At 37.3% G+C, this 26,485-nt stretch overlaps 1 protein-coding gene across 1 annotated transcript in view; it reads right to left on the bottom strand.

Moving 5' to 3' along the window:
- Positions 1 to 20,956, bottom strand: part of LOC149067027 (pituitary homeobox 3-like) — a 51,934-nt gene extending 30,978 nt beyond the window's left edge. The window contains exon 1 of the mRNA XM_089252796.1: positions 20,758 to 20,956. Coding sequence (XP_089108922.1) covers positions 20,758 to 20,956 — 199 coding nt within the window. The remainder of the gene's footprint in view (positions 1 to 20,757) is intronic.
- Between the last annotated feature and the right edge of the window lie 5,529 nt (positions 20,957 to 26,485).

The following is a 26,485-nucleotide window of genomic DNA, read 5'->3' as shown; positions in this document are numbered from 1 at the left end:
AAACCTCAAGACGCCATAGTTCATATTAGAAAGTATCGTAAGCCCTCGGATAAGCGCTAATTGAAAAAAACACTAGATAATTTTTTAAGAGTAGACTGAACGTTTCGTGGACACTTTCTGTTTTTCTGAAATACTATTATGTATGTATTTTCAGTTACTTTTAAACTTTTCTTGTAATACATGGGCAATTCCAGGCGCCTCAAGTGCGAAAGGGACTTTATGAAGATGAGATCCAGTTAAAATTTTTGGAGAGTGAACTGCTAGGCAGGAATTTCTGAACAGGTAGAGGGCCTTAGAAAAGTCCCTTTGATGCTCGTAAGACAGCCCTGCGTAGACCACCTATGTGTTGTTGTGGAAAATAAAGAAACAAATAACGCCCGGAATTCTGCTTTAAAAAGCGATGAGTATATATAGTGCATTTATATTATTTCAGAAATATATTATCGGATTCTCAAAGTGTGTGTGCTCGTGGCTCATCGCCACCCTTTTTTGAGGGACGTCTCAACGCGTTGGTGTATTGATGCATGCTTATTCAGTACTGACAAAAATGAAGAAGATCTCTTTGAATCTGATGAGAGTGGTGAAGACATCCCTGTCTTCACCATGGTGACTAGATCGATGGCCAGATCAGCATTGACACTCCAAATCTAATGACTACGCTGAAATTGTAAAAATGTGTTCACATTTTTTTCCTTCTCTCGGACTGTGACGTGCATTGTGCTTACCACAGATGTTTAATTTTTACTGTTTTTTGTGTTTCCCATAGTGATTCAACTGATGTTTATTTTCTATTCCTCATATACATATGTACTTGAACGGACTGTGACGTGCATTGTGCTTATCATATTTGCATTTTCGTGTTCTTCATATTTGCATTTTCGTGTTCTTCATATTTGCATTTTCGTGTTCTTCATATTTGCATTTTCGTGTTCTTCATATTTGCATTTTCGTGTTCTTCATATTTACATTTCCGTGTTCTTCATATTTGCATTTCTGTTGTTCCCCGTTTTTTTTTTCTCTCGGACTGTGACCTGCATTGTGCTTACCACAGATGTTTATTTTTCATTGTTCTGTGTTTTCCAGTGTTATATAACTGATATATATTATATATAACTGATATATATTATATATAACTGATATATATTATATATAACTGATATATATTATATATAACTGATATATATTATATATAACTGATGTTTTCCCCCACCCTTTTCATACATACTGAACTGTGACGTGCATTGTGCTTCCACAAATGTTTAATTTTCACATTATTTTGTAAATTACTATATATATTTTAAGTCCCCCCCCCCCCATGTACTTTGAAAAAGTGTTCTCATGTTTGATCGGGTAGGGTGGATGGATTTGATGGGCTGGGGAAGGTGTTGCTACTTTTCCAACAGATACTCTTTACGTTAGAGGTTCCGTAAGGAATATTAACGTGGGTATCTGTCTGGTAGTTCAAGTTCAAGTACTTAGTAGTGGGGTTTTTTTACATTTGGCCAGGGATTCTCAAACTGTGCTCCGCGGGCCCTGGTGCGCCTCCAATTTTTATCAGAGGCGCCACGGAGCGGTGACACTGACAAAGGTTCTTCGAAAATATGTTTTGTTAAACAGCTCCAGGAAGCTGGCGGAGCTCGCGGATAACCATTGAATAGTGGAAAGGGGCACCTCGGGTGGAAAAAGTTCGAGAACCCTCTGCATCAGGCTATTCTGGGCAGTCACGGATAAATGATGACGAGGCCGGGGGGGGGGCACGGGTGCCAAAAGTTTATGAAACACTGGATTAATTGGAGGGAAGATATACGTGTCATGAGTTAACAAACACACCGGCCCCATAACTTTTTCCAGGGAATAATTTCTCCGATTCGGCACACTGCTGCATATGCATAATGATGAAACAAACAATGATTCATAGAAAAGAGACACTACACTATGAAAAAAGACTATGTTTCTGAAAAAGTCACATTTTAACGTAAAACTATGCACTATCACCGTATAATATAGTACAATATATTGTCGTACAAATATAGAAGACTATAATTTCCTCTCCCATTCTCTACATATCAGAGCGCTATTGACCCAAGATTATAAGTTTTTATTTACCCACCTTTAAGAAAAACTCTTCCAGAACCCCCTTTTTCGGCCCCAAAATCTTGGGCTTTTTAGGGTTCAAAAGCTCATAGCAGTTTTCCACCTTTTCCTAGTCTTTGACACTGTCCTATACACAAGCTAGTAGCTCTTGCCAAAGCACCAGCAGATAACGTGGCATTTCTAGGCACTATGAATCTAGCTAAGTCACCCATACATAAACTAGTATTTCTAGGAGCTCAAGCTCTACTTAAGACACCCAAAGGAAAGGCGATACATCTTGGAGATTGAATCCTAGCCATTACTTCATAGATTCAGTGGTCTGTCCACAATAGGTTCCCGTTCCTAATTTATTCAAAAGGCGCCTTAGTCAATGCTCTTGGTGGCCCTTCAGAACAGAATGAGCTTTCGTGAACTCCATATCCTCATAGCTACGAAAGGTATTTCTAGGAGCTCTACCGAGAACTACCAATAGCAAGAGAAAAAAGTTACAGCTAGAAGCGGGCAAGATTCTGCCCTTTGATAAAGGTGGGGGAACAGAGGTTGATCTGAACATGCTTCCAGATGAAGAGCTTGAGAGCGATTGTCAAAAATGGTAATGAAAACCTCAACTTTCTTTTTTTTCATTCTTTTCTTAAGGATTAGTACAAACCCAATCACTGTGAAACTGCAAGAAGCGCAAATATAAATGTAGATTTTTTTCCCCTTACTCATCATTTTAGTCAAAGAAGGTAGAAAATGAAAAAGTCAATATTTTTCAAGTTTTTTTTTTAAAGATCGAAAGTCATTTAGAAAAATAGGCGCCAATGTAGGCAAAATTTCGATTGGGGGAGCAATCACTCCCTCTGCTCCCCCCCTGGCTACGCCACTGATGGTACCTCCTTATGCTGATCTATCGAAACATTGTGGTGTCGTACTAAAAAAAAGCTATCCAAATGCAAACTAACTATGATACAACCCAGTGTTGTCTTAACGCATGGGGTGCCCTGGTGGGCCCATGGATGGGGCCTCAAGAGAAGAGAGGGGCCTCCGAAAAAGGAGAAGCAGTTGAATTTTTCGAGAATTTGCTAGGTAGAGGACCTCAGAAAAATCACTTGGTCCGGGGGCCCATGATGCTCTTAAGACGGCCCTGCTATCAACAGCGTTTCATCACATGTTACCTTTTCGATAGCGACGATGGAAGCCTTGAGTGAGATTCAGTGTAAAAACGTACCAGAGACATCGTTATGCCTTGATGCATGATATCAGTGATCAAAGACATTAACTTGTTCATATATAGCCATGATCCAATGCTTTATAACTTGAGTTTTCCGATACTGTCGGAACACGTAAACTTCCCCAATTTCATGTTTGCAGAAATCTCTTCCTTTCGCACCAGTAATGTCCAGTTTGAATGATTTTATAACCTGGGAAAGATATGGTTCCCTTTATGTTAGAAGCAATAGTTTGCAATTTTCCACTTTTTTATCAGTTGGTTGGATAACTTATTTTGTTACCCAAGTTTTGCCAGAAACGCGAATGTGTATCCCAGGCCCATCATCTCAACTGTTTCCAGGAAGGGGGGGGGGCGGCCCAAAGAAAATATACTCAATATATGCATATATACATGGTGGTAACTATTGACCGCCCAATAATTACTCTCGTGATTCCTTGTGAAAAACTAATACAATTTTTTTTCCGTTTTGGGATCGAACGAATATTAAGGGAGTTAGTTATAACGTTTTGAATTTTTGTGATGTGCCATTTTTCTAACGCGCTAACCACCCAACGAAATTAAATTTCTCCACCAGCAGTGGGTTGTCACTTCTTGAAAATGAACTGAAATATTTAATTCCGTTAGAAGCCAAGTTCGGCCTTCTTTCACGATTGGCGCTTTTTCCTCTCCAGATTATAACCTTGTTATTACGTGCAGCTTACGGGTAATTACGTGTTAGCTTCGTCCACTATATTGGTAAATTTATCGCCAGATTTGTAAAGTGTTAGCGAAATGAGATCTATATTTGGAAATTCTTTTAACCAAATAAAGACTTTTCTGCCGAAATGTGGTAATTAGCTCTCCTTCACAGTTTAATGAAAGCTTCGCAGAGGAGATGCATACAGTGCACAGTGTTTACTGCGTGATCTTCCCCCCTCCTGTCTTCGAATTAGATCGGATGTCGGTTAATAAAAAACAGGGCAATATTTTTTTAGTTATTTTAAAATTTCATCGAAACTGTTATGCGTAAAAAGCTTTAATGAAGGAGGTAAAAATAGTGGCTTGACGAAGGTGACCAGTGGGAACAGTAAAATGATAACAACGATTCAGTCAGAAACTTTTAATCAAACTAATTATTTTATTCATTCGAATATTCAATATAATTAGTGGTTTCAGATTTTTTCATCGAGTCACATTTTCGTACCAATTTGTACATGTAGCAACAAAGATTTTCAAATTTCCTTGCGACTGCAACTGATACTTATCACGCTGATATGTTATATACTCCAATATACTTCACATTTTTACAGGAAAGATTTTTCAACGACATCGAAATTTATCCCAGCCTGCAGGATTCGCGTAAAACTCGATCATTTTTTTAGATGATTTTTCATCTGGGATGTAAAGGGGGCGGTTGCCCTAGGGCACCTCTTAGCAGAGACGGACTTTAGGCTCTCTCCGCCCCAGACCCTACTAATTTTGTCGCCTCTTTGAGATGTTCTTATATTTCGTTTCTTAATTTTTTTCCGAAAAATCATTCCCCCTTCCCAGCTCCCCATTTTCAAACTGAAAGCCATCTCTTTACTCTTTGTTCTTTTCAAATATTGTTTCATAACATAAATGAGATGCGGTATAAATTTAGAACGGTATTTGTTATACATCATCCTGACAATTAGTAGCTGTGATTAACCTGATTCACACAATAAGCTAGATGAATTTAATCTTCGAAAAATTCTGAATTCAAATTGGAAAAAAAAGTCATCTCAAAATTGATACTTTAATAAAGGGATACTTCTTTCATTCAAGAAGTGTTAGATTCCTTCGATTTTTCCAACACGACTTGAAAATATATTTCTTAATTGTGAAAATCAAATGCAAAAAATTTCGCGTTTCGATTTGTTTTTTCAAAAATAAAAATAAAACAATTTGAAAGCTTTTTCTCAAATTGAAGTTTTTATGCTCATCCTTTTTTAAGATGAAAAAAAACTACGGCACAAAAAATTCTAAAATTTTGTAGACAATATTTATACATGTGTTTGTAAAATGAGCCTCGAACTTCGATATCTGATCATTCGTTAGAATTTTGTGAATTTTTAAAGTTTGAAAAAAATTTAATTTAATTTTATTTTATTTTACTTTTATTTTATTTTTATTTATTTTTATTTTTTTTTAATTTTTATTTATTTTTATTTTATTTTATTTATTTATTTTTATTTTATTTTATTTATTTATTTTTATTTTATTTTATTTATTTATTTTTATTTTATTTATTTATTTTTATTTAATTTATTTATATATATATATATTTTTTTTTAATTTATAAATTTTTTCAAACTTTATATATATATATATATATATATATACATACTGGAAGTAAAAATACTTTCCATGGGTTAATTTCTAAATCTGTGTGTGAAAAGTTCATTTTACTAACACATAGCACGGTTAACATTTCTGGAAAATTGCAGATTTGTTGGGGCAGTATTTTTTTTTTATCAATCTCACGGATTAACTAGAAAACTGCAATCTGAGAAAATGTTAATAACTAGCACGTAAAAATTTGAAAAGTGCTCACACACACACGAGAAAAAAAACTGATTTTTTTTCTCGATTTCTCTATAAGGGGTTATCAGTTTCAAAAACGCCAAGTTATACGTTTGGTGTACGTTCGATGAATTTGGCAGGATTATGAAGTGACGTATAATTTTTAAACAGTCATAACTCATTAATTATCAAATCAAAAAATCTGGAGGTACTTTTGCATATTAGTTTTTCACAAGGCATCACGTGTATAAAATACTAGCTATAATACCCGGCGCTCTCCGGGTTTTCTTCAATGAGGCTGTTTGGATCACGTGATACCTACCTCTTTCTTTAAGGGACATGCAAACCGTGTCTAAGTTAACCAATATAGCGACTTCCAGCGCGACTCATGAAAAAAACAAATCTAGATTTAAAGAAATGTGGAAATGAATATATTTTTTTCCTTTTTAAGGGCGCTAAGTATTTCGATTCCCCCCCCCCCCCTTTTGAACTTCAAGTTATCCATCTGCCTATTTCAGCTTCCAAAAATGCGTAGTTAAAGCTGTGGAATTTCTTCGGTGTACTTTACGAGCCCATAATTAATTTAAACCATCCTAAACTATATGAATTTATGCAGTTGAATATTAAAAGATAATACGCGGAGACATTAATTTTCATGCTTGAGAAGATGTAAATAAAAAGTTAAAGTCAATGTTATTGCATGGATATCCCAACGCAAAAGTAGGTCCGGGGCTAATTACTTCCTATTTAATCTCCTGGGTTTCGTATATCTCTAAGCGAACTCAATATTTAAAAAATCTAGATTTTTGAAATATTGAGTTAATTGTTAATAATGATTTCCCGTTGCATAATAAAAATATGCATTTCAAACCCGTTTTTAACGGTCACCCCTCTTTTGCGGACGAATTTTTCTTCCCGCCGTCGACTGCAAAAGAGAGGGTTTGCTGTATATTCGTTGACAGCGTTTCTAGATGCTTATTTCACCCCTCGAAATTTTCTTAGGGGATGAAAATACTCCTGAAAATTGACTTTGAGATTTAAAATATTCCTCAAAATTTAGATTGATTTTTTTTTTGTTGAAAATATATATACAAGACAATAAACATAAAGTGAATAGTATACCAAGGGTTCAGAGTTTAGCCGTGTAGAAGCTGCAACTTGATTATACAGGCGTATTCGTAACTTAGCTCTGATCCCTTTATAATGCTCGTTACCTACCCTTATTTTTAAAAAAGAGGGCTGACACTAAATCCTCCAGCATTTTAGAGGCAGTATCTGAGTTCAACTTTGTTGCAAGCACTTGTTTCTTAAAAGATGTTTTGGACTTGACAACAAACTATCTGTTGCTTTTTAAGCAGATAATCTCAGTTTTTCAACTCTTATTGAGAGGTTGAAATTAACGAAATTACAAATAGAAAAATTTCATAACAATCCTGGAATATGTTTGAAAGACTTCACTTCACAATTAGAAAAAGGAAATGAGTATTACAGACAAATAAAAATTAAACATGTTCAATTTAGATCAAAATTCCATGAAAGAAAAAAAAAAAATTTTTAGACCACCTGGTTGTAAACTTGGACAGCAGGTTTGAAGAAAGTACAGTGAAAACATTTTCATTGAGACTTTGACGCAGTTTTGAATCCTATGAATGACATGACGTGTGCAAAAACTTTCGAATCCAATGATAAAAAAAATGATATTGTGTATAACTGTTCAAAAACGAATTGCAACCCAAGTTCTGATGAAGAAATGGACATTTTAATTTGTCTCTATTTTAAAGGGAATGAGAATACCGTGTATAAAGATGAAAATATATATTTTCCTAAAGAAGCGCCACTTACAGGGAAGAATGGTTACAATACAATACAAATACAATGCCACAACAGGCAAAATGCCTAACGAGGTGGCTGAGGAAAAGATGTCCATAACAAAAATATGGATGTCATATATTTCAAAAATACAGCAACCAAATTAAAAATGCAATTACAAACAATATATATACATGTTGAAATATAATACAATGCCCATAAAGAATACTTATGGTTGTCTTATTCTAAGTATGGATCGAGCTTCTCGATTTACCCCAACATGTTTATCGTATTCCTTTTTAAACGTGTCAATTGTGTTAGCTTACCCCCGGAGGTAGTAAATTCTATTTCATTTATTAACAATTTGTAAAAGAACTATTACATAAATATAAAATAAATATGAAGAAATGAAAGTGACAGAACTTTGCAAATATATCAGTGGGTGCAGAAAAGGTGGTGATAACATGCCTTTTATGTACTCAGAATATAGAAAGTTGAGCGTAATTGCCTTAACTTTGCCTCTTTCAACAGAATTATGTGAACATGGTTTTGCGACATTAAATAATATAAACTCAAAAAAGAGGGCTCAAATTGGGTGGGGGGTGGTGCGGCACTCTAATAAGATTATCAAGCGAAGGTCCTCCTTTCATTGTCACTGATGAAGGCGCTTACTGTGATATGGATTTTGACTGTTAAGATGTGGAAACAAAAGAAAAATTGTTGAAAAAATGCAACGAGTATATAAAAATATATACATTCTGTGTATACGTGTGATTAAGTTGGCTCTTGATATCTCATATTTTTTTATATATTTGTATCAAATCAATCTACATAACAAGCCCTGACTGACTGATTCATCATCACCGAGCAGGAACCACTGAAGCTATAAATATCAAATTTGGTCAATAGTTGTGTTTCATGACGTAAAGACTCACTAAGAAGGGTTTTTTTTTTTTTTAATTCGACCTCTAAGGGGGGTCAAAAGGGGGTTCAAAGGTAACATATTGAAATCATCCCGAGCTAAAACCACCAAAGCTACAATCATGAAATTTGTTCAGAAATGTTATTTCATGACGCAAAAAAAAGCAAAAAAGGGGTTTTTCGAATTTCGGCCTCTAGGGAAGGGAGGGGGGGGGGGTGTCAAAAGGGGGGTTTGAAGTAACGTGTGTGTGTGTGTAGAAATCATGCTGAACAAAAACCACTGAAGCTATAGTCATGAAATTTGGTCAGTAGTTTTACTTGTGTGATGACGTAAAAACAAACTAAGAAGGGGATTTTTTAAATTCGATCCCCGAGGAAATCATAAGAGGGTTCAAAGGTTATATAGCGAAATCATGCTGAGCCGAAACCGCTACAGCTATAATTATGAAATTTGGTCAGTAGTTTCAGTTTGTAATGTAGAGGCACACTAAAAAAGGGATATTTCAAAATTTAATATCTAAGGGAGTCATATGTGGGGAGGGGGGGGGGAGGGTTTTTAAGGTTACGTGGCGAAGTGGCGAAATCATCGTTAAGTTCAAGTAGCAGAAACTATAAATATATGAAATTTGGTGAGTATTATATCTTATAATACAGAGGATCACTACGACGGGATTTCTGAAAATTTAACCCCGAACGTGGTGCAAATGTTATATGGGGGAAATCATTGCAGACAAATTTTCAGATGACCAAATTCACGCGAGCGAAGCCGCGGGTTAGGGTACGTCCATAGTGAACCGCTTCTCGCTACTCGCTTTATCGCGGCTGAAAATAGATCGTGAAAACTCATTGGGGCGGCCATAGTGCGCCCTCCTACCTGCTTTTACCGGCTGAAACTGCTTTTACCCGCTTTAACCGGAATGAATTGTTATTTCTTTTTCTCGCTTGACCGGCTCACCGCTTGCACTTTAAAACGGATACTTTCCTTTAAGTGTTCGTTTTATAGTGGAATAGTAAATCGACGGAGTTGATTGACTAATCGTTGATTAATTATGACATAATAAGAGCAAAATCGTTAATCATCAAGTCATTAAGGAAAATTAACAATTGTAGTGAATCCTATTGGAGTTTTTGTGAGAATTAATTATTGTCAATACTAATCGTTAACTAGATATGACATAATAAAAGTGATATCGGTGATTAATCATTAATTAAGGTTAATTAACGATTATACTGAATCCAACGGAGTTTTTGTGACGGATAATTGCTGCTAATACTAATCGTTAATTAGTTATGACATAATAAGCGAAATCGTTAATTAGTTATGACATAATAAGCGAAATCGTTAATTAGTTATGACATAATAAGCGAAATCGTTAATTAGTTATGACATAATAAGCGAAATCGTTAATTAGTTATGACATAATAAGCGAAATCGTTAATTAGTTATGACATAATAAGCGAAATCGTTAATTAATCAAAATACCGTTGGATTTCGTTTTAGCGTTAATTCATTAATTAACTAATTAAGTTGATTAACTAATTAACGATAAAACGAAATCCAACGGATTTTGCCGTTAATTAACTAATTATCGGCCAGTTTAGTTTTATCGTTATTAGTTGATTAGTTAATTATCGATCATGATTTAGTTTTATCATTAATATAAACTAATTAACGATAAAACTAAATCAAACGGAATTTTGTAACGATTAATTCTCGTTTTTCTAATCGAAAATTTGTTGTGGCACTAAAAGCGAAATCGCTGATTTATCATCAATTAATTAATTAACTATAATTAGCGATTATACTAAACCTATTGCAACTTCAAGGCGAGTCCTATTCATTTCATGTACATATTTTTTGTTGTCAACAAAAACACAATAGATCCCCACGTGATAGCTCTATGATGCCAACTGCTCATGCAAGCAGACGCTCCCGCGAGCGGTGCACTATAACCACCACCGGCTAGAATCGCGCGAGGTCATCTCGCCTTCTACAACTGCCGCGGTTTAAGCAATAAATCAATAAAGCGGGATGCGGTGCACTATGGACGTACCCTAACAGGTAGTATTTAATATAAGTGTTTTGATTAAATATTTTTCAAAGTTTGAAAGTTTTGTGGTATGTTTTCATTTATGTATCATGAATTTTATATAGGCCACGAATGCTGTGGTATTTCATATGATTTTCACGGTTTTCCAATTCCAATTTAAAATAATTTTTCACAGCTAAAAAATTACCCCAATTTTTGAAAAATACCCTTCAAAATTTGGGAGAGATGTGAAATTACTCGTCATGAAAAAAATTTCGGATAACACTGTCCGTTGATATAGATCAGACATCTTCAACCCGTTGCTCGCGAGCACGACGGTGCTCCCTGAAGCACCCAGAGTGCTCGATGCTCGTGTCCGATTTCGTGTTCGCGAGCACATTAATCAACGTTGCAATTTTTTTTTTTTTGCCTTTTACAAATTGCATTTAGGGATTGAAATTATCCTGATTCCAAGCATACATATGCCAAACTTGGCGTAAGGGTGCTCTTCATTTGATGATGGGTACAGGCAGTGCTCGCGACTAGAAAAAGGTTGACCTCAGATACACACGCATGCGCTAGCATAAAACAGCCGCGTTCCGAGCGGAATTTTAGCACCAATCATCATCGTCACTCGTACCCGATTGACTCATGTTCATCTCGGAAACGTTTTCCAGGTATGTGTGTATCCTCATATCTCTTTAAGAAAGTTTTTGAACCATTTTATCTAAAATGGAAGATTCAAATAGAAGAATACAATCCCGGTGATCGAGTATGGGTCAACCAACACCCATTAAGCAACGCTGTAAAATGCAAGAGGAAGAAGTTTATGCCTCGAAGAGATGGGCCTTACATCGTCTTATCCCAGAGATCCCCATGTACATATGAAGTGGCTAATCCATCTCAACCTCAAATACCGCTTGGAGTATATCATAGTACATCAGCACTTCGACCCTGCAACAACATTGCGCAGACACCGGTGATGCCTATGCGTCGACGAGGCAGTCTCCCGAAAAAGTCGCAGATTGATCTGCGACCTACAAGTCATCGTTCTTGTGAAGAATAAACTATATATATATATATATATAATTTTTGAATATGTGTGAATTTTTTTTCTCTTATTTTATTGCCTTCCATTATTGAAATGTGTTCGTCAGATGTTTGATTGTTGTTTGCATGTAACGTATTTTTTTATGATTGCATTATGCACCGTATTGTTTGTTTGAAGACTCTTCCTGGTCCTTTACCGAGAAGTTCCATGAAAACAGAGGGGAGTCTGTGACGGTCAAGACCGGCCGTATTCGTGAATATAGGTGGCGCGCCCGAGATTCGCTCTCGTGGCAGTCGTGTTCGAGAGTAGTTCGAACGAGGAAGTTGTTGTGATGTCGCCCACGTGTATGTTTAGTTGTAGACAGGATTTTTCCCCCCAGATGTAAATTTCTAGTCCGTTCTTGAAAATAAATATAGTAGTTTCAACCCTACGAGGTTACAAAGTGAAAATATAAATAAATGATATTGACATTTATACATACTTGAAATAAGTTGCAATGTAAAAAAAAAAATAAGTTTTCGTTAATACCCAATCAGGCCTCCTTGGACGAGAGGTGAACAGTCTACGGACGGAGGGATTACACTACAAAAGTTTTATAAAAGATCTTTTATAAACCTTAAAAATTCAACCAATAAGCGCATCGGTTTCATTCGCTCGAATGGAACCAATTGGCTTAGTGGTTGCTTATTTTCCAGTTTTATCAAAGAGCTTTTAAAAAACTTTTATAGTGTAATCCGTGCCTACATAAAAAGATAAATTTGAGACTTTGACTTTTATCAAAGAAAACGAAGAAAATTACTACTCAAGCGTTTCTGAGATGGCAAATAAAAAAATAACATACATATGGCCGGTATTACACTATAAAAGCAGGAGGCGGCTCGAGCTTACCTGCTGCCCCTAATGGCGACTCTGGCAGGAGGTTGACAGGGCTTCAGTGAAGGCCTCGAGATAAACCTGATTTTTCTCCAGAAGAAAGTCGCATATCATATTATTTACTGTGCAAAATGTGCCTGACCATACATCCCGCTTTTGAAGCAGATTTCTTTTTTTTTTAATTCCAGAATTATCTTACTATTCTTAATAATGCCATCATCACTTATCCTGTAAAGATGATACATAACGAGGTTATGTTTACTAAGAAATTTTTTCAAAGGTGTTTCTGGTACTCCAGGGACCGGCCAAATGAGAAGCCGAATTTTTCCTTTACTTTCATTTGACTATTCTGGAACAAATTCTGGGTGAGGGCATGGCACCCCCTAGAGCAGGTCCCCTAGGCCGGGATCTTTTGTGAGCCCCTCAGTCAGACTTTTCACGGGACTTTCTACAGTTAATTTATAGCGTGAATAAGCCAAAAAGTTATGAGAATTATCCCGGGCCCCAGGGCTAGAGCTCTATTAGCCCCGCTTTTGTGGGGACCATAGGTGACGAAAACAAAATGCACACTTTGCCCATTATGATAAGAATACAGGAGCAGCGCTTGCCCATGCGCCAAATTGCGGCTACACGGGCGCCGTTCAAAAGGGGTGCTGAATCCGAGATGAATGGGTAAAAAAAATTCCACTGGCTGAACAAAATATCAAAGAACATTTTCTATCCGCGCAAAATCCGAGATGAAAGTGCGAAAGAATTTTTTTTGTTAGGAATTATTTTGATAAGTAGTGAGGGAGGGGCATGACCCCCAAGGGTAGGGCTGACAGGGCTTCAGCTTGGGAGCCCGGGACTAAATCCTTATAATTTTGGGTTTTTCCCACACTATAAATTAACAGTAGAAGCCCCCCCCCCCATAGATAATCTGGCTTGGTTTAAGAGAAAGATTCCAGCCTAAGGGACCTGACGCACGATGTAGGAACTATGGGGGGGGGGGGGCTGGAAGCGCAAAAAATAGAAAAATAGGTTCCGTACGGGTACAGATTTTGTCTCGAGCCGCTCCAATAGTCTACATCAGTGTTTCCCAAACTTATTCAGCCCATCGACCCCTTTTCAAAAACAAAATTTCTTATCGCCCCCCTGGAAGAGATGTTAAAAACCCACATATTAAAAAGTTGAAAGATGCAGTGGCGAATTTTCGATTTTTTTGCATAAATGTTTTCCTGAAACATTTCTAGTATAAAAAGGGTTAGAAATTCTAAAATAATTGCAATTAAGAAAATTACAGTGAACTTCATTGTAAAACAAAAAAAATTAAATTTGTGAATTATAAAATTATAAACATATGCATATAAAACAAAACATATGCATTTAGTTGCATTTATTGTGGTGAAAGTAATATTCACATCACACAAAAAATATCCATTAATGCGCAAAACTACAATTGTTACTTAGTTTTAATAAAAATAATTTTATTATTAATAGATGTTCTCTACGTGTCGCTTGGTTTTACTATGCAGTGTTCTCAAATCCTCACAATTGAATATCTGTAGGTAATTTTGATTTTTGTCGAAAGATTTGTGAGTGCATTGAAACGTCTCGCACATGAAAAATGTTCAGCTACATTAGAAACTCTTAATAACGGACACTCATGGTAGGGCCGTCTTAAGAGCATCATGGACCCCCCCCCCCCCCCCCCCCCGTCAAGTGATTTTTCTGAGGCCATACCTGGGAACTTCTCAAAAAATTCAACTACTTCTCGTTTTTCTCGGCCCCTTCTTTTCTTCAGGAGCCCATGCGGTAAGACGGCACTAACTCACGGGACCGAAAATCCATTAATAATCGGTCATCCAGTATAATCAGTCTCAACGGGAGTCCGGAGTCTGTTGGCATAATTCAAGTGTTTGAGAGGTGTCCTCACACTGGAGGTGTCCGCTAAAAACAGGGAGTGTCCGTTACGGGAGATTCCTCTGTATATCCCCATAAATTCCAGGCACGGTATTTGCTTTTACAGAAAGAAAAATTAATAGCCATCTTCAAATTTGAACGTCACACCGTCTTTTAATGCTATTTCTGCCAATTTTTCTTGTAAATGTGATAATTGATATTGTTGGAGATTGAAAAGAAAAGTATCAAAAATTGTTATTTTTTTTCATTCAGTACAGATTATTTATTTCATTGCAGATTGCAAGGATCTCTTGGGAATACGTGATGATAAGAGAGGTTACATTAAAAAAATATATATATTATTTTAATCTCCCTCTCCCCATTGCCAACTGCACCTTACACATTCCTGAAACAATTTAAACTACATTTAACATGTAGTTACGTACTCCTATGAAATCGCGTATACAGAAATTTTATTTTATACAAAATTATTCGCACCAACGCATGTTTGAGTTGAGTGTTCTACTTTGACATGGAACACAAAATAAGGTTTTGATGATAAGTTCCAGTGATTGCATAAAACTTCATTAATGATAAAATTCAGCCAATCCTTATTATTCAAGTTCGAACAAAGCCACTTGCAACACGGCTTAATTAGAAATTACATATATATTTATTTAATATGGAATTGATGCAAACTACTCGGCGGTTTCGATTTTATAGTGACTGTCTTAGAAATATGCGCACATGGCTATCCAAATAGAATTAGTGTTGTTGTAACGCACTAAATACGCAATCGTGTTCGCACTCTCTGAAGCATGGGTCGGCAACCAAATTTACCTGGCAATCTACTGCTTTGACTTTTCCCCTTCGAAGTTTTAAAATTTGATCATTTTTGTTGCACCACGGTCATTTACTGCACACGAGGGCTAATTAGACCGGGATCTACAATTTATCGCCGGTTCCGAACGGCAGGCTTATTTTTTATACTCATCGAGAGGTTGGTGCGCTAACCCCTCGATGGGGAACTCCCTGCGGTAGTAATTTTTTGCTGCGGTCAAGTCGCCGTTTTTTGTTGTCCCCCTGTGTCAGGGAAGTTTTTCTGACAAGGACGAACCGGGTATCGAACTCTCAACACCTCTAAACATCCTTTGGTACTTTAGGCGAGTATCTTATCGACCTGGGCTACCGCGCCCGTTTCAAAATTTAATCGTTAAAATAAATTCATTTTTGAAATTACCGATCTTGGGAGCTCGTGAGACATTAGTTGGTGTTTTTGGTTTGTTAACCAAGTAAATTCTGAAACGAACTCGAACGCGAGTATTTTTTGTTATATTACCTTATTTTTCTGTCATGTTATTTCGGGTGTGAACGGTTCCTTAGGAGAAAATGAAGTTTCTCACCAAGGAAGATAGTGAACGAATAAAAAAAAAGAAGACATCTGATATTTTATTTAGATAATTTCCTATACAAAACATTTTCCCGGCATTATATTCGTTGGGTAAACAAAATATTTGGACTCAAGTCACAGAGGCCCTAATTCCTGCCTTGCCCAGGACCTCTTCGTGTCTAAGTCGGACTCCGGCTAGCTGCCATTTATTTTTCAAATCGCCAGAGTTACTGCGATATTATATTGGTCCATATTTTAAGAAAATGTAATTTTACATTATTTCAAGCGCAGGTGTCTCACTTCTTTCTTGATTAAAACTGACAAGCATCGGGGGACTACAAATGACTCTCTCCCTCTTTGGTTTCTTCTACATATAATTCTGAATGACAATCATTCTAAATATTTACCATTGTTTTATGAATATATCTGAAAGCTCGTTAGATTGCAATGAATTTCAACCCTTTCAGCTCAAACATATGAAAAGGAAAAAAATTCGGATGAAACCACGCTAATTAAACGTAAAAATACTTTCAGAGAGATATGATTGATAATATAATTATATATCCTTAAGTAATACTATCAATATAGATATAGAGCGCAAAAAACCAACGATGTTCACTAAAAATACCCGGAAATTCATTGGTGTTTATTTCCGTGTATTTTTAACGAATATCGATGGTGTTTTGCGTTCTACATTGCTAAAAAGGTAATTTCATCATACTATTAATACATTACGATGCTTAAGAATGAGTCGATTTCGAATTGAGTAAAATCACTCTTGAAAGGTCGTATGACAATGCATCGTTTTCTTTCAAGGAAAAACACTACATAAGTCACCGTAAAAAAAAAAAATTGAAGTCAAAAAAATAAATTTTAATAAATTTTCCACTAAACCGACACCATTGCGAGAAGAAATTTCTATCATCCGATGCTGAAGGAGCGCGTATCCCCCCCCCCCCATATTCTTCGCAATATTCGAAAGAGAAAAGATGCTTGTTTGCGGAGATAGTACCAAAATTTCCCTTTTATCCTTATTGTCATAATCAGTGCGGTTACGAATAGCGCTCTTGATAAGCATTAATAGATAGTATAGGCACCGAAACCTAGGAGCTGAGGCCCTTTGCGCCCCCTCCCCCGCAATTAATTTCTAAAAATAAAATGCAATGCACGTTCTCTCCTGCGTACACGCTTGGCTCGTGTATACGGGACGACAAGCAACTTTATGCCTTTCCCCCTCCCAGTGGCGTCGGAGCCAGGGGTGCTGTGGGTGCTCGAGCACCCACGGAAGTTTGTAGAATGGGTCCGAGCACCCACAGAATTGATTCAAAAATCGAAATTTTCTACATGAATCTCAAGACGGGCACCCACAGGTTCGAAACACTTCCGACGCCCATACCCTCCAATATTTTTTTCATGTCGGCGCCTCTGATAGATAGTACTGCCCAAGTGTTTTACATAAGTCATGAAAATCGGTGAATATCAGAGGATTTAGTAACATCAAAATTTTGATGAAAAAAAAAATATTATTGTACTTACGGTGTGGATTCAACAAACATCTCTTCCGCATAACATTCATATCTTTTCGGACACCATCAAAATTACAAATAGAAACACAAAGGCCCCAAGAGGCAAATTGTCCAACGTGGTGGCAGAAGCTGATATGCATGTTTGAACCATGAAATGGAGGTCCATCCTTCAGTGTCGTCTTAACGCATGGGCCTACTCAGGCCTCACAAAAGCGAGATTTGTATGAAATTTTCTATAATTTACGTGGCAGGGCCTCAGAAAAACCACTTGGCCCGGGGGCCCATGGTGCTCTTAAGACGGCCCTGCCATCCGTTGTGCAACAAACACTTTAGGTATGTGACTTATTTGCACGAAAATTCAAGACTGCTCATCTGTAATTCATAATTTGGTACTTCCACACACGTTATCTTTGGGTTTAAGTAATTCATGAACGAATACATTACAAAAATTTCCTATTACGGCAGTTCCTCAAAGTGAGCGTCGGGGTTCCTAGTGGTGTCGTGACGAGCTGTTGACCATTGATGTTTGTGTCTGTTCCCAAGCGGTTCTTTTATTTAAAAAAAAAAACCAGAATGCAAAAAAGCCATAGCCGTAGGTGAATGAACAGGGATGCTAAAATCATGCCCCCACCTTGCCGCAGGGTCCCGAGGCTAGGCTCTTTGGTGGGCCACAATCTGTATTGAATTTATAAGGTGGAAGAAAAATAATAACGAGAATCGTCGCGGGGCCCTTAAACCAGAACACCGATACCAGCTGCACTTTTTTGGGGGGACGATAGCTCCAATAATGAATAGTCATTCCCAGATGGTGTGGAAATCTGCGACAGAAGGCTTTATTGATCAATTACAGCAGATGAAACAAGTACAACTACTGTGTGCAAATATTAGTTTTTTTTTCGCCCATAGGCACGGATATTTACGAAGGCTTTCTTCGGAAAAGGATCCCAGTTTTCGAAAACTTACTTTTTCCTCTCGTCCTCCCATCGCCCCCTTATGCTCATTCGTAGCCCCCCAATCGTGTCTGTCGCTAGTATCGCCCCCTTGAATAGTCCCATCGCCCCCTGGGGGGCGATATTGCCTACTTTGGGAAACACTGGTCTACATTCTTGTTTCTGGTATTACAGGCTCTGTCTATTTTCTCAACGTTTCCGTTGTCGAGATACGACTCAAAAGCGTGATGCCATGTAAATTTTTACGGTGTTAAATTTTGGCGTCTTAACTAAATTCTTCGCTGCCGCCCCTTACAATCTACCGCCCGGGTGCACCCTCGCTTAAGCCGCCCCTATATAAAAGTTTTGGAAAAGTTCTTTTATTAAACTAAAAAATGCAACCAATAAGCGTATTGGTTACAACCGAGCAAATGTAGCCGAATAGGCTTATTGGTTGTTTTAAAGTTTTATAAAAGAACTTTCTAAAACCTTTATAGTGTAATCCCAGCCTATGACATATTCCGGCTATCCATCGAATGCCGTTGTCATAAACCGGGATTACACTATAAAAGTTTTGTAAAAGCTCTTTGATAAAACTTGAAAAATACAACCAATTTGGTACCAACGGTATATATCAGTAAGTTTGTAAAAGATCTTTTATAAAACTTGTATCGTGTAATCCTGGCCATAAGCACATTTTTGTCGATTTTTGTGTAACTATCATTCAAAAATGTTTTTGTCTCTGTCTTCTTTCAAAAAGAAGTTATTCTACCAAAAAATAAGCCTTAACATGATTTTTCAGGATGCTCCTACCGAAAATAAGCTCTAATGAATTTTTTGAAACAAAAATTAATATAGGACCGGGTCTTATTTTCGGGGAAACACGGTAGTTGCACAACCAAAGCAATCAAAAGAAAATTTTTGTGCAGGAAAATTATTTTCGGAGAAGTAGTTTCCTTCCTTATCTCGTAGATCATCGCAACCTGTTGTTTCGTTGAAATCATACGGGAGCATAGGTGGAGGGGTGGCGATCACCTGATTCACGAAAACGTTTTCTTGGTGGAAGGATGAAAGTATAAGGCAATCCCCTCGATCACTAAAACCCTCTCGGTATATGCCCCCTAACCGTTCGAAGGGGGGCGCTGTATAAAGGACTTATCTGTAGGAATGTTAGTTTGAGTACCCACAAACTAGGTAAGGTTTTTCTCGTTGACTCATTTTGTCATTCCTAGCAAAGATAGAAATTAAGGATGCCTTTAAGAATATTTCGTACTTTCATAAAGGGTGGTTGATGATGCTATCATGATTCACCTTTCCCCCTACCTATCATCAAAGGTCGGCAAATCTGAAGGCTCTTTTCCCCTCGATGCTGACGTAATATTTGAATGGCCCCTTAATACGCGACCTGGGATAATTTTTATAATTGAAGCCATCTTTCGGTTCACTATTTCATTTTTTTGAATTGAGAAATTTTACGCTTTTTATGAGTTCTTAAATCCCGCGGGGTTCTTAATGTTTCAATGACCTTCTGTGCCAATAAAATGAAGGCCACGGGCACCCCCTTCCAACAAATAATATTCAGTATATAGCAATTTATTAACAATCAGTTGTTTCTCATCCACGGACCCCTTGAAATCTCTTCAAGGAAGGGAGGAAGGGATTCTATGGACTCCCTTTCTCATAAGGTGGTAAATACTATTTTTATCAACAAAACTTTATTATTCGGTGAATTATCAGCACTACGTGTTCTTACAGAGAGGCTCGGCAGGTTACGGCCTACGTCTGTTTGTAAGTTCGGAAGGAGTGGTAAATTTGGGAAATTATGGACTAGATAAAAAATTAGACTGGAATGGGAAGAGAATGGCAAAATTTGCGTAGCCCACAGGCGGCAGGGGCATATATCCGAATTCGGTAACAGGTTGGAGCACTAGTCCCCGGTACCAGATCACTAACTATTCGGAGTTCGAATTACAAATACAAATACGTAACACACAGACAAAACACAACCACAACAGACAAAATGCCTAACGAGGTGGCTGAGAAAAATATGCCTATAACCATAGGCGCCGAAACCTAGGGGCCTAGGCCATATGTGCGCCCCCCCCCCGCAGTAATTTTTGAAAAAACAATGCAATGCATTTTCCCTCGCATGCGTACGTGCTCGAGTCCCGTATATACGGGATCACCAGCAACTTTCAGCTTCCCCCCCCCCCCCCCACTAACGTTTTCATCATGTCGGTGCCTCTGCGTATAACAAATATGGATGTTATATATATATCCGATGCATCGCATCATAACTGTTTTGAATCGGCTTTAAATTTTAAAGTGACGAAAGGATCAAAGCATGCAGAAGGTGTTGGGGAGTGGGGAGGGGGTGTGAATAGCTGCAGATCAATCTTTAATCCATTTTTTTCCGGAGGAATATAATTGTTGTGGGTTTTCGTAAAGTTACCAACCCATATTTTCTCTATATTCATATTCTATAATCTATTCTTTTTTCAATTCTTTATTACTCACCCGTAATTTTTGGGTTTCGCATGTCGTCGTGTGTCATCATCATCATTCCGTAGCATCTGCTTCCACCAACGACGTAGGTAGAAATCCTTGCGGGTGCTGCGATGCTGTTGCCGTTTTCTGGTATAGGGGATGAAGACACCGAGCCGATGATGCACTGGTTGTGTAAAGCATTCACTGGTACAGACAAGATGTTCTCCATCACCAGATCCCTCGCAATATCCCTTTCACTTGGATACCGAGAAAAACAACTGTAGATTCTTTTCCTGGTATCATTTTTTGTTTTGCTATTGCACACCCAAGATGATTGGCACTGCTATCCTTAGAGCTGAGGTGGGCGTGGATCAGAGACCGCCTCTTAGTAATTAGCACCGCCTTCATCCTCTGGAGAAATCGCATCGTTTTCAGATACTGTGCAGTACTGTATTGTCGTTTTTCCTCCTAGGTTGAGGAATTTTTTTTAATATCGAAATGATTAATCGTTTATAGGGTCACACACACAGGTGCTCTTGTAAACTCTCTGTTAGGTGAAAACATTGGATATGCTTCGCTGCAAACAAAATTTATTTGGCTGATTTTCAGTTTTATCAGTTTGTTTCCATTTATGGTAATAAATTACAATACAGTGATATGACCAGAGTTGGTGTTTGGTGAAGCAGTTTATTTCCATTACCAGCATTAAATTCAATTCTTCAAACTAGATTGAATGGAGGTTAACAATGAAGGCTTAATGACAAAGAAAAAACACATTTTTTTGAAAGATAAAATGCTGATGTTTTTAAAAAGCAACAAGTATGTTGAAAAAAGGTGTCCGGAAGGTGTCATAGAGCTGAAAGCTGCCCGACTTTTGAAAAAGTCTCGTTACTGCAAGTAAGAAAAATCCCTGAAATATATACACACCATTTCAAACAAATAGGCCTACTGAATTTATACGGCAAAATGTCGTATAAATGTTGAAATTTTACAATTGGAACTTTCCAATTTTTTTCTCACGCAAAATACAACATAGGTCTGTTCGCAGGAGTGTTTGATGAAGTTTGTTGGGTGAAGAACTATACTGTATAATGAAATCTTGGTCTTAACTTCTTGATGACTTAACCCAGGAGTTCTCAAACCACTCGCGGTGCTATCAACCTTATCAACGTTTAACCGCGGCTCCCCAGAGCAGTTTAACAAAGGATTTCTTCGAAAATTTTTTCCAGGCCGCCACTCCACGGCGCCCATAGCACAGGTTGGCAGCGTACAGTTTGAGAACCCCCGGCTTAACCCTTTTTCTACCGATAGGAGTGAAAAGGCAGCGAATATCGGATGGGGCCCACTGACCCTTTCCTCTTTAGAAGAAAAATTAAAACAACCATTTCCACCAGCAGGCTACTCCACTGTGTAGAGGTGATTGTTGTTCTGTAAGCAGCGAAACTATGCGTTTGAGACGGATTCTAAATTTTTCTTCAATGTGAGTTTTTTGAAAGAAAACCTGATACCCCCATACGTATCAAGATAGGTACACCCATTCAGTTCTTCACCGTTCAGAACCCCTCCAGCCATTTTCGCTCTCCCCCGCCTCGTTCAGTATGTGAGGGCACTTCTATCTACACCCCGATGCATTTTCTCTTTCCTAGTCGCTTCAGGGTCTTCGTTTTCTTGAAGTTGAAAACTGTGTATTCGACACACCCAGCAAGCAAAAAAATTTCAACTATAAAGCAGCATTTCTCAAAGTGTGCGTCGTGGAGAGCTAGAGATATTAATTTACGAGTCTTTTTCTGCTTTGAAGTAGTTATTTTATAAGTCAAAATATCTACTAAACTATTTTGGGGAGCCGCAGACGAACCACGAATTGGACAAGGAAGCCGTGATTGACAAAAGTTTGAGAAACACTGAACTAAAGGAAATTTTACTAAAACTGAGAAAAAAGAAATGATACTGAGCACGTTTCTTATTAACAGACCCGTACCCTCTGGAATGCTCTCACCGGATAGTCCGGAGCGATGAAAACATTGGTAAAAATTCAAAATGGACATTGGTCACCTTTTAAAATTTAAATGATTGAAATCCAGAGCCCGATACGATTGTCATTATTTTTGTTTTTTTTACTCTTTGAATTCAGAGGAGGGGGGGGGTGTGGAGACGCGTGAAGATCCTAATGGGTCATTCAAGTATTACGTCATCATCGATGGGGGACAACCGATTTGCTGACTTTTGATGACAAGGAAGAAGGGGGGGGGGGGTGGTTTGGATGATGATTACGTCATCAACCACCCTTTATGAAATATTCTTAATGGCATCTTACTCGGTGCGCCAAAAACGAGAAAAACCTTCTGAATAGTTTGTGCGCACCTGAACTAACATTTTCCCTAATGATAAATCCCTTACAGAGTCACTTCAGCGGTCTCTAAATGTTTCACGGATCCTTCAAGTGCTCAGGAAATGTGTCCAGGCTGCTTAAGTGCTATGGAAATGAGTCCGCATCACTCAAGTAATCCGTAATTATGCCACGAATCACTTAAGTAATCTGGGAATGTTCCGCGGGTAACTTGCGTGTAGAACCGCACCGGGGGGCCGCTGAATTGCTCTAAAATTGTGCCACATATCATTCAAGAGATCTTTAAATGTGCTCTAAAAATGTGCTGTAAAACGGATCGTTTAAGTGTTCTGGAACGGTGTCGCGGGTTACTTGAGTGATCTTTGAATGTGCCACGGGCCTAGTTCAGCGTTCAAAAAATAAGCGACGGGCCACTTAAATCTGTAAATGTGCCGCTTAGTTCATTTTTACGAAATTGGGTTTGGGGGGGGGGGCAAGGCACATCACATAAACTTCAGGGCCACATTCGGTCCGCGGGTCAAGAGTTTACCATATATGGCTTAAAGTGTGGGTCGCAATGAATTTCTTAAAAAGAAATTTTGAGTTATTACCCTTCAAATAGCATTGAACTTAACAGAAATCGATTATAATTACATATAAAGGTATTTTCTTTCGAAATTTTAATTTTTTAAAAAAGTTTTTTTACATTAAAAAAGGGGGGAGGCACGCGAGCCTTTATAAAAAGACTTTTATAGTAATTGTAAAATTGTATTGTAAACTTTTGATAAAAGCTCTTTTATTAAACTCGAAAAACGCAACTAATAAGCGCATCGGTTACATTCGAGCAAATGCAACTGGTAATCTTTTAGGTTGAATCTTTCGAGTTTTATCAAAGAGCTTTTACAAAACTTTTATAGCTATCCCGTCCTACTTACACTATTCATTCAATAAATTCTATCAATAAGATCACCGGTTAAATTCGCTCGAATGTAATCGATACGTTTATTGGTTGCATTTTCAGGTTTTATAAAAGGACTTTTATCAAACTTTTATAGTGTAATCCGTGCCTTTTTATTATTTTTTTATTTTACCATGTATTATTTTTGATATTTCGTATTTGTACAACGAAGTGGGAGGCTAGAAGTTTCTGTCCACATCAAACCTACGGTGTTTGTTATTGGTTTGAGCAATGGGTTTGTGGCACGACCTCCTTAGATAAGCGTATAATCTCATAGGTCGTGTTTGTGGATCTCGATAGGGAAACAGCGAAAAATCGATTTTTCACATAGGTGGTACCACTTCGTACTTTGATTGGCAAAAGAAGCACCTCCTATTACGGGTATTTTTCGAAAAAGGAAGAGTTACAGTGTATATATATATATCTCAGATGCTCCAACGGTATTTGGAGGCGGAACCCAACATGTCTGTCAGTTTGAAATGCTGCCTGCAAGGATGGCGTTATGCGCAGACGTTGTATTGGGGCTGAATCAAACATTGCGGTTCTTCCTGTTAGTCGCTTATAAGTAGCTGGAGCATTTTCACGCTTTGAGTAAAAAAAAAAAAGTGTTTTAAATTACTTACTGATTATTTTACTTCTTATCGTTGGTCATAGTTTCTCTTTTCGTGACGCGTCTCCATTTGGACGTCCGGATGCTTTTTCTTGATCGTATTCGTATTTCGATAAGAAATGCCAAAAATTTTTCGAAAATAAAAAATGCAGTATTCATATGTAAGGTATGGAAACAAATTACGACCGCAGGAAAAAGACGATAATCGTTTTTTCCTTCATCATTTTCTGTCGTTTCCATCATTTTTCTCTTTCGAAATACTGCTCTGGGCTTGTTATTATTGTTTATTACATTGCAGTTTTATTAGTTATTTTAATCAGAAGAACATTTTCTTTTAAGATATTCCCTAACGGGTATTCACTGTTGTGAACCTGATGATGTCATTTCTTTTATTTAAATGTCATAAATAAAGTACTGGTCGCTATGCGTTATGGTCCCGTATGCATATATATATATATATATATAATTCTCTGGCTTCTTTTTTTTTCAAATAAATTTAAAAATTAAACAAAAAAAGTTATTTTTTTAAATTTTTCAAAATTTGAGAAAAGATTCCCTGAATTGTTCTTCTCTTATTTGATTCCAGTCAAAATTCCTGTACAAAAATATATAGGGTGTTCTGTAAGTCCTAATGCGGCCTTTATCTCATTAACTGTTCGTCGTAAAAGTATGATTTCAACTTAAAAAATGCTCGAAATGTGTTCAGAAATCAATTTTTACCAGTCCCGGGAGTGAAAATACAGTATGTCATAAAATAAAAAATAATAATTTTTATACGGTCCCCCTGTCCTTTAATTTTTAGCAACCGATTTTTTTTTTACATTTATTTTTTTAAGTCACGTGACGTATCGGGATTGGCTAAATTATTTTCGTCAAACTGAAGTTAGCTGCAATTAGCATGCAAATTCGTGCTCATAAGTTGTATTGCAGTAAAACCCCTCTTAACGGACACTCCTCGGATGCGGTCATCCTCTCTTTTACGGCCAAATAATAATTTACAGTTGTATAATATACAAAAGTATGTATTTCAAACCCCTGATTAACGGTCACCCCTCTTTCACGGACGAATTTTTTTGTCCTGTAGGTGCCCGCAAAAGAGGTTTTACGGTATATATTAATAAAAATATTCAGGTAATTATAAGTTATTTAATTTTCGGTAACAATATTTGCCGTTTGCAATTAATCCGGAGTTGAAGAAAGACAGCCTACAGGTTGACCCATTTTTGACCGCTCTTACAACTCGTGACCAAATCGCACAATTTTTTGTAATATATGACTAGTTTACCCGTCGCGCGTTGCTGCGATCTCAAAAGAAAAGAAATTAAATTAAATGAAGGAAAGAGGAAAAAAAAAATTTAAAATAAAACTATGCCAGAAACCTTTGCGGGAGTGTACTCAACAACTTCCCAAAGTTTCATGGCGATCGGATGAATGGTGCAGTAATGCATAAAGGACAAAACAGATATACATTCGTTTTTATATATATGGATTTCCGTTGGTCCCGGTTTCTCAGCATCATATAATGCGAAAGCAATATCCCTATGTTGATATTTACATGCCATGTACTACATAACAGGAAAAAAACTAATTTAATTCTTCTCAGTGAATCAGCAGTTTCAGCAATAATTAGCAAATTCTTCATAAATTCATTTTTTAGATACAATTATGTCCCGTATTTAGAATTGTATTTTTCCCGTATTTTTTATTGTTGACATATATGGTTACCCAAAGGTGGTCTAATTTTCTATTTTAAACCATGAGTATATTCTTGTAGTTACTATTCAATTACAAAAATTCAATAATTTTTTGGTCAGTTGGAATAAAATTACCAAGTCTACCTGCGGATCACCACCTGTGCCATCGT

Source organism: Pholcus phalangioides, unplaced genomic scaffold (assembly GCF_987345545.1).
Source record: "Pholcus phalangioides strain wild (caught in Gottingen) unplaced genomic scaffold, Ppha-v1.0 ptg000031l_1, whole genome shotgun sequence".
Lineage (NCBI taxonomy): Eukaryota > Metazoa > Arthropoda > Arachnida > Araneae > Pholcidae > Pholcus > Pholcus phalangioides.
Note: the sequence above shows the minus strand (reverse complement) of the source record. Positions and strands in the feature narration are given on the sequence as shown.